Here is a 9,252-nt window from a genome sequence, read left to right as displayed (position 1 = left end):
TGTGTGTGTGTGTGTGTGTGTGTGTGTGTGTGTGTGTGTGTGTGTGTGTATGTATGTGTATGTTTTTAATGGAATTGACTATGGTATAAAAAACTAAAAAGTATTAAAAAAAAATTAGCCTATTTGGTTTGTATTAAAAACTCCCTCCACTCCAAAAACAACAGCAAACTTACTTTCCCCAGAATTTCCTGATGCCTTTAGGACTCCGTTTCATTTCTGGAGTTAGTGGAGACTGGGGCCCCGAGTCGGTTCCAGAAGAAGTAGGTGAAAGGTCATTTGATGTGACAGTATTATCCAAATTGCTCTCAGTTTCTCCTGAGGGAAAAACAGTAAAACTAAGATGACGGAGAGAAAGGGGAAAATATTTTCTTAAATGACATTTTGGAATCAGCTCATCCATGCCATGGTTCAATGACATCTATCTATCTATCTATCTATCTATCCATATATATACATATATACACATATATGTATCTGTATTTAAAGACTAGGTATCTATCTCACTGACCTTGGAAATTCAGTGACTACTCATGGGCTTGACCTCTCTACTGATTGGCATGGGAGCTCTGACTTACTGTTTTCAACCCAGACTGGTTCTATCCTTCCTAGCTACCATAGGAAGGAGGCTCATCATATCAATGTCAGATGTAGGGGGGAACACCCAATCAATTTAGCCCACTGAAGCTCAGAATTCCCAAGCTTTAGTCTCAGCATCCCAAGTAGAAAGGATTACAGGCACACCACCACGCTCAGCCTTAGCAGGAAATATCTCACAGAAATATGGCTTTGCATATAGGATTTTGCAAATGGATATGCAAAGTCTCATAGCTTGGTCTGGGTTTTAACTTTCTGGAGAGTTAACTTGATTGCTCAAAACTGTGCGGCCTACAGGTCCGTCTAGGCTCTGTTCTTCTCTTAAGCGTTTGGGAACAACCCTGTAAGGATGGAACCCCACCCCTCTCATAAAGACAATGTCTTTACTGCAAGTCAAGACCAAACAGAGTAATTGGGAATGGAGAATGAGTGCAGGTTGCCAGGGGAAAGGCATTCTAACTCCCAGCCTCACCTGGAATGATCACAGTACCTAATATCGGTGCACTGACACTCCGGCCACGAGCTCCAACCATCCAAGAAGCAGAAAAGCCACATGAAGGAGCAAGAGAGACCCCAGGCCAGCCCAACAGAGTTATGAGGAAGCAAAGAAATGAACAACAGTGTCACAGAGCAAGAGAGAAAAACAAAACAGAGAGAAAGAGAGAAACAAAACTGTGGTGGAGTATTGGGGCTAGTGCGCCATAACAGTCATTACTGCATTGGAAGGCAAAGAAAGAGGCGCATAGATCACACTGCTCATTCTTCTGGGCAGTTTCCCATGCTTCTGATGCTGTTTTTCCTAAGGAAATTTTTAATTCTCCACAAATACCTGCCTGCCTGGCCTACTCCATCAGTAGTCAGGAAAAGGAAAGAAGTGATGGGCTGAATGTGGACGCCCGGTATGGGGGAAAGGAAAAGGGAACTCGTCTCAGATCTATACTACCAGTATTGTGAGAAGCCCACCATGGGACTGGAAAACAGACATTGCTAAAAATGGTTCACAAATTGGAGGGTGAGAAGTATACCAACTTCCACTGGGGTCTCAAAAGAACAAAGGAGAATATATATATATAAGGACACTGCAAACATTAAAGTTAGGGGTCAAGTTAAGGATGCTATCATCATCATCAGTAGCAGTAGTAGTAGAAATAGCAGTAGTCAGAGCCTTAGAAACATCTACTTGGCTCCTTTTATCCTTAAGTCCCTATTTCTGAGCTATCAGCCCTCAAAGATAAGAGGATTAGAGGGAGGATTTGAAAAAATTCTCACTTTTGACAAAAACCTTCACTCTTGTAGTCTTTATACACCATGTGGTGCCATATAGTAGAAAGAATACTAGACTTAGAATCAGGAGGGGTCTGGGTCCAAATCCTGGCTCTGACACTTAAAAGCTAGATAAGCATTGGTTCTCCCTGAGTCTCAGTCTCCTCATCTGTAAAATGGGGATGATGATTATAATAGTGATCATCAGATCTAACTAGAAAGATTAGCAAGCCTATGGTTTTAAAGGAAGAAATGGGGTCAGGAAACTCTGGCCATGGCAGCCGTGGGGACAAGGTTCTCAATGACAAAGTGACCTAAATACAGCCTCCTGTTTAGTTCATTTACCTATCTAGCCCCATTGTGAATGAGAACAAGCCTCAGTTTCCCCATCTGTAAGATGAGACGGCTGGATTAAACAGCCTCTGAGGCTCCCTCTTGCTTTAAGTTTTCAGATAGTTCTATTTTTCCAACGAGATAATGAAAAAAATACACCCATGAGCTCATAGCGGGGAGAAGAAATGGAAAGGAAGGACGACAAGGGAGGAGGGAAAGTTGGGACTGACATTTCACTGGTTTACAAGTGGAGAGGGGGAATCAATGGTTCCTTAAGGAACCAATCAATCTGCAATGCTGCAACATCTAACCTTTATGGATTTATTACTGAGTGGCCCCTTTGCCACAGAAACACACACCAGGGGATTAGGGAGGATGGTGTCTACAACCAAACTAGTTGTGAGTCGTGGGGCGTTTTTTTTTTTTTTTGGTTTGTTTTTCATATTCATCCAAAAACAACAGACGAGCTCTCTGGCACCTGTTGCCCAGAAAAGAATATCTATCGGCTTTGTTCCTCATTGTGATTAAGCTAAACAATGCTCATTAAACTTTGACCTCAATTATGACCCTCTTAAGTGTAAATGTAGATTAAGCTTCTCACCAGATGACCTTTCTCTGTGGCTCCTTCCCAAGCTTGTGCTATGGCCAGGTGTGGATTTGTTAGAGAAAGCGAAGAATTGGGCAGAATGTGGCTCTATAGCAAAATAGTCAGGCATGCCTCTCAGAACATATATGGAGAGGTCTGCCTATTCAGGCCCTGGGTGCCGGGGCTCTTAGGTCAGAGGTTAAACCAGAGGGACTTACTCAGGCTTGGCAGGCTGCTCCCGGAGGTCTGAGAAGTGGGTGGGATGGACGTTCCAGGCTCTCCATTGTGTGTAGTTCCCGGAAGTTTCCCTGGTAGTGTTTGGTATTTGTTCTCCCCTAGGAAAAGAGTGTCCTATGGAAGACAAAAGAAATGTGGTTTATGTTATCATAACGAGGCTGTGGTCTTTGCTAAACGTCTCAAGTTAGTTGTACCCAGGGTGCATTTACATTCTTATCAAATACATTCTTTAAAGCCATTCTAACTGTCTTTACTTAGAGCTGGATAGTGCCATAGGTCATCTATTCACTGTGGGAGAGTAGCATAGCCTGGGCAGCCAGAGGGAGGATATAGATGATACATTCCTAAATACTGCCTATAAAGCTGGCACAAAGACAAGATACTGTAATGATAAGATATCTGTTGGGGGCTGAAAGTAGATGATCTGACCAATTCTTGACTCGTCTTGTTGATAAATTCATTTCCCAGAAGGTACAGGCAATAATGAAGAATCACTGTTAGTATGGCCTTAGTTCCAGCTCAAAAGGAAGAACTAGATGGTAAAATAGTAACAGAAATATAGGGAAAAACTGACCTATCATCTGGGAGCTGGGGAAAATGCAGGGTATGTCAGACACGTATATTATATTTTAGGAAACCAAGTTTTAAATCACTTGAGAAAAGAGGCACAGTTTCTCTTCATGAAGAACGGGAGGCTTTCAAGAACGAAATTCTGACAACATGACTGAAGACGATCACCATGAAGAAGAAAAGAAGGAGTGGCCTAAAAAATCCCCCACAACTGATGGAGCCACATAAGGAGCTCTCTGATGAAAACAGACTGAAAAGCTGGAGGAAGGGAGTAAATAACCTAGTGAGAATACAAGAGTGTCATTCTGAACAAAAAGGGCAATGAAGTGTAGATAGGTCTGTTGTTTAGGAACAGATGGTATAATGTTAACAGATGAAAGAAAGAAAGTTGCCCTTTGCTCTGAGATTTTGCTTCTGATTTCTCCATTAAGAACAATGATCTCACTGGAAAGGCAAGAAAACAAAGGAGGCACTAAAGAATGATTAAAAAGTAAGACCTGAAAAAATTAGTACCTAGCCACTTTAAATGAATTTGAATTGACTGAGAAAAACTATAACTCAGAATTTTTACTTAAAGGATTCGCAGATATGATTGTAAGATTCTTAATAATTTTGAAGAAAGGAAAATCATGGGAAAGGGAAGAAGTGAGATTACAGAAACTACTGCGCAGTAAACCTGATACTGACTCCCATCAACATTCTAGAAGGGAATTTAAACAGATAGCTTGTGACCCCTTAGGAAAAAAAAAAAGCTATGATCAGCAGGAGCCAGCATAGGCTCTGAGTCACAGAGGACCACGTGAAATTTCTGAGTGAATGTGAGGCATGATTTAAACTCAGGTCTTTCTAACTCCAGGTCGAGCTGCTCTGGCTCCAGAGCCCTTATGGCCTTGACAGATTTCAGGGGATCGATGAACTCAGATGGAAAAAAAAAAATTACATATATCTATATCTTTATTTGGATTTGATATTTCTTTTAATTATTTAAAAATCTTATCTGACAAGGGGGTTCATGGGCAGCACCAGATTGCCAAAAGGGGATGCCAAACGGGGAAAGCATCTTTCTAGTGCCGATTAGAGAGAAAAAATAAAGATCAGGAACTTCTGTATTATGCAGCTAGGTAGCCTAGTGGATAGGGACGTGGACTCAAAAGTTAGGGAGACCTGTGTTCATATCCTATTTCAGACACTTATTTACTGGCTGTGTGACTGTGCAAGTCACCTAAACTCTCTAAGACTCAGGTTTCTCATCTATAAAATGGGGATGATAATAGCACCTACCATGTACAGTTGATTGAAGGTTCAAATGAGATGTCTGTCTATCTATACTATCACTTTGCAAACTTTAAAAGTGCTATATACATGCTGGCTACTATTAGGTTATTACAGAGACATAATCATGTGCCTGGAGTAGGGAGAAGAAAGGACGTTGCAGAGTCCTTTTATGGAGACGCAATATCTCTGAGAGGCCTTCTCTGTCTTTTTGTACAGATGTAAAGGAGTCTTTTCTTATGTGGAATTACAGGCACTGAAGGGGACCTCTTGTGCAGATCCAGAGGCCTGGAGAGGCTTTCTTTTACAGAGTTGTAAAGGTGAGACCTAAGTAGTTTAGTGGATAGAGTCAGGAAGAACTTTCCAAGTTAAAATCTGGCTTCAGACACTTACTAGCTGTGTGACAAGTCACTAGGCAAGTCACTTAACCCTGTTTGCCTCAGTTTCCTCATCTGTAAAATGAGCTGGAGAAGGAAGAGGCAAACCACTCCAATATCTTTGCCAAGAAAACCCCAAAAGGGGTCACAAAGAGTCAGACATGACTAAAAGGACCAGAACAACAAAAAAGGTGAAAAGGGGCTTTTTCTTACTTAGCCAAGCAGACGAGTACAGAGGCACCTCCTGCCATCAAAGTGCAGGTAGAGAGGAGAAATCTCTTGTTATGGAGAGGCAGAAGTCCCTACAGAAAAGAGGCTGCCTGTCTCCCTCCTCCCCCAGGGTTCCTGGGGATTCCTGTGGTGGAAGCTGGGGGTGGGGTGGGGAAAGCATCTTTCTAGTGCAAATTAGAGAGAAAAGGCAGAACTTCTCCGACCAAGAGGAAGAGATTAGGAAGAGGCACCTCTAGATGCACAGAGGGGTCTTGCGTTATGCAGATACAAAGGCATGAGTATATTAGGACCTGGAATATCTCCTTTGCCCCTACCTCCTGATCCTAATCCCTCATGATAGGGAGCTACCTCTGGGGAAGGGAAGGGAGGGAGAAGGGAATCCCTATAATGGCTTCCTGAATCAGAGTTCCAAATGAGTTCCAGAATTCCATTTCCCTACAGTGATTGTGTGAGAACTTGGCAGTGAGGTAGAGCTGAAAGGGTGGTGCTAATGGTGAACTTGAGGCAATGGGGTGCGAAGGAAAGACTGCTGGCTCTGGGGCCAGAAAAGCTGAGTGTGAATCCCAGCTGCTTGTAGTTGTGAGACCCCGGCAAATGACCAAACCTTATTGTCCTATGGTCTCCTCCCTTAAGAAGAAATGAAGAGGGCTGGACTAGATGACCTCCAAGGTCCTTTCCAACTCTAAACTGAAGGTCCCATGTTGTAAATCAAGAGCCACTTACAAGTCTTTTGTAGGCTGGCCTAAGGACCCACCAGCTAGAAGAATGCTTCTACAGGGAAAATCATCCTGAGTCATTTTGAGTTGGAGCCCGGGCACAACCTAAGTTCGAACCTCAGCTTTTTCCCATTACTCCATGTGTGACCTGGGGAAATCACTTGCCTCAGTTTCCTCCTCTGTAAAAGGAGTGTGTTAAGACTAATGACCTCTAGTCCAAGATACTTTCCAGCTCTGAATCTATGATTCCACAATGATTCCTTGTAACACAAACTGTTCATCCATCAGGGGGAAGTCTGTGCTTGTGTGACTTTCATTACCCCTCTCATTCATCGACTCTGAGGCTGCCACATTGATCTCAGTATGTATTCAGGTGATAAATCAACCACATAAGGGACTGGGGTTTAGACTGCTTGGTAATCAGTTCCTTTCTCTTCTTGCCTCCATCTGACACCCCACCCCAAAGCACACAGTCCTCGTGCTGGGGGAGCAGTAAACCCATAAGAGCAGACACTACATATAGCAAATACCACATCCTGTTAAGGCAAATGGCAAGTGAAGAGCACAGCGAATGTACCTCAGCTCCAACAACAGGCGCAAGTGGTTTCCCGTCTACACACTACAGAGTTGTAGGGAGGAGAGTTTCGGTTTGGTAGAAAAAAAAAAGCAACAAGACAAGTGTTAGTGTAAAACATATACACAGAGCTCTCACTCATTGCCCTGACCTGGTCATTCTCCCATTTATACTGAGAAGACGATTATTTTCCCCACCTCCAAGATAACAATCATCAGTCTTTCTGATGACTTCACAAATGGGGACCACGAATCCTCAGTGGCCAAGGGAAAATGATCAATGAGCTCTGGTTTGGGCCAGGACAGGAAGACCATAATCACTCATGGAAGGTGCCAACAGATCCCCATGGTTCAAGCCATTCTTTCTCTCTCCCCCCCTCTTGTGTCAGTAATAAGAGTTTATGGCAGGTGCATCAGTACCAAATGACAAACATACCTGTTATAAATAGTCATTTAAGGACACAGGTTGGACAAAAGGACTTCTAAGGTATATTTCAAAGCAGTGATTCTGAGTCTATGGTTACTTGCCTAGGGCAGGGTGAAATATTTAATTTTAAACCTGAGAAAACTCAAGTGAAAAGGCTGATATTCCCCAGCAGAGGGACATGTACTGCTCTTCCCTACACTTCAGGGATGAGGGATTAAGAATACGGACTAGGTCTTTAGCATCTCTGCAGTGGAAGGGCTAGCTAGGCTGGGTGCTTCTAACATCCACTAAAGCACAAAGAATTTTGATTCTAATCAGTTAGCACAGCCTAGGAATGATCAGGATAACTTTACACCTGGAGCTTACCAGAGCCTCTCAAGCTGGCTTCCCTGGCTCTCTTCTCTTACGCTGAACTCGGCTGCTAGACTAGTGTTTCTTTTTTTTTTTTTCTGTTTGGTGAGGCAATTGGGGTTAAGCGACTTGCTCAGGGTCACACAGCTAATGAGTGTTATGTGTCTGAGGTTGAATTTGAACTCTCGACCTCCTGACTCCAGGGCTGGTGCTCTATCCACTGTGCCACCTAGCTGCCCCAAGACTAGTCTTTCTTAAACACAGTTCAAACATAGGAATCGTGTCACTTTCCCTGATCAAAATATTCAATGGCGCCCTAGTGGATGCCAAAAATCAATGGCAAACTCTTCAGCCTAGAGTACAAGGCCCTTCCCAATCTAGTTCCACTTTGCCCAACCAACCTTTCTGCCTTTACTCGTCAAAACAAACCCTTAGCTTCAGCCAGCCTGAAAATCCTTGTTGCATTCCTAAACAGTCCCCTCAAATGATTATTCCTAATTCCAAGCTCCTTTTCATGATGTTATCCCCTGCCTGTCTTCTCCAGGATGTCCTTCCTAATGATTCAGGCCCACAAAATTATCTTTTCTTTCAGTCTTCTTAAAGCACCCATACTTGACACTGTACAACTTGGCATCTGCTTGTATGCTGTTCTGTACTACTAGTACAAACAAAAACCATTGACTTTTAAAGCTTATAAAGTGCTTTTCATATATTACTTCACCTGATCCCTGTGTCATTTCTTTTCTTTTTTTTTTTAGGCAATTGGGGTTAGGTGACTTGCCCAGGGTCACACAGCTAGTAAATGTCAAGTGTCTGGTCTGAGGCCAGATTTGAACTTGGGTCCTCCTGATTCCAGGGCCAGCACTCTATCCACTGTGCCACCTGGCTGCCCCTCCTCCTACGTTATTTCTAAATCATGGGGCTTGGAGTCCAGAAGACTTCAGCTAGAATTCTGCTTCAGACACTTACTAGTTGTGTGACCCTGGGTAAGTTACTTAACCTCTCTGAGACTCAGTTTCCTCCTTTATAGAATGAAGATAATAACAGCACCTCCCTGCCAGGTTTGTTGGGAGTTAACTGATGTAAAGTGCTTTGTACAACTTAAAGCCCTACATAAATGCTAGCTTTTACTCTCTCCATTGTCTCTTTCCTCTTGTAACCCATATACATGGGCCCCCAGAGCAGAGACAACCAATAAACGCTGACTGATTGATTAACAGGCAAACCTTTTCCACAGAGCTACTTTGCAGGTCTTCCAGGCTATTGAACAGTTTTTCCTGAGTCCTTTAAGAACAAAAAAGAAAAAAAGCAACTGATTACTAGGGAACAGAACACAAGTGCTTGAATGATACCATGGGGGCAGATGAATTGGGCTAAGCTGGACAGCACAGATGTTTTAAACTTAAACCAATTTATTTTCTTTTTGGCTCAGAGTTCAGAGGATTCATCCATTCAGACCAACCTCATTCCAGGAAATAACATGCAAAGCTGAGGGAAGGGACTGCAGTAACCAGAGGCCCATCTGGAAACCACATGCTGTGCTTTGAGGTCACCTGCTTCGGCAGCTTTCGCCCTCCTCCTCCCCTTAACATGATGGCCCAAAGGCAGGACATCTCTGCATCTGCTGACATGCTGAGTTACTGAGGGAGGCTGCCCCTCCTGGAGCAGCGGATGGGTGTGTGTGTGTGTGTGTGTGTGTGTGTGTGTGTGTGTGTGTGTGTG

General features: G+C 43.3%; 1 protein-coding gene and 1 long non-coding RNA gene across 14 annotated transcripts in view; one reads left to right on the top strand and one right to left on the bottom strand.

The window, feature by feature from the left end:
- Window positions 1-9,246, top strand: part of LOC114023467 — a 15,299-nt gene extending 6,053 nt beyond the window's left edge. The window contains exons 2-3 of the long non-coding RNA XR_003566791.1: window positions 5,075-5,175; window positions 8,963-9,246. This is a non-coding gene — a long non-coding RNA (uncharacterized LOC114023467). The remainder of the gene's footprint in view (window positions 1-5,074; window positions 5,176-8,962) is intronic.
- The window catches only part of LOC114023465 (liprin-beta-2-like), a 198,018-nt gene that overhangs the window by 11,525 nt on the left and 177,241 nt on the right, over window positions 1-9,252 (bottom strand). For all 13 annotated transcript variants that reach the window (XM_027836096.1, XM_027836099.1, XM_027836100.1 and 10 more), the window contains 4 exons: window positions 8,757-8,814; window positions 6,757-6,798; window positions 2,995-3,127; window positions 174-315 (listed from right to left, as the gene is read on the bottom strand). In XM_027836096.1, coding sequence (XP_027691897.1) covers window positions 174-315; window positions 2,995-3,127; window positions 6,757-6,798; window positions 8,757-8,814 — 375 coding nt within the window. The remainder of the gene's footprint in view (window positions 1-173; window positions 316-2,994; window positions 3,128-6,756; window positions 6,799-8,756; window positions 8,815-9,252) is intronic.

Source organism: Vombatus ursinus, unplaced genomic scaffold, assembly GCF_900497805.2.
Source record: "Vombatus ursinus unplaced genomic scaffold, bare-nosed wombat genome assembly UNPS02014818.1, whole genome shotgun sequence".
NCBI lineage: Eukaryota > Metazoa > Chordata > Mammalia > Diprotodontia > Vombatidae > Vombatus > Vombatus ursinus.
This window is presented reverse-complemented; position numbering and strand designations above follow the sequence as displayed.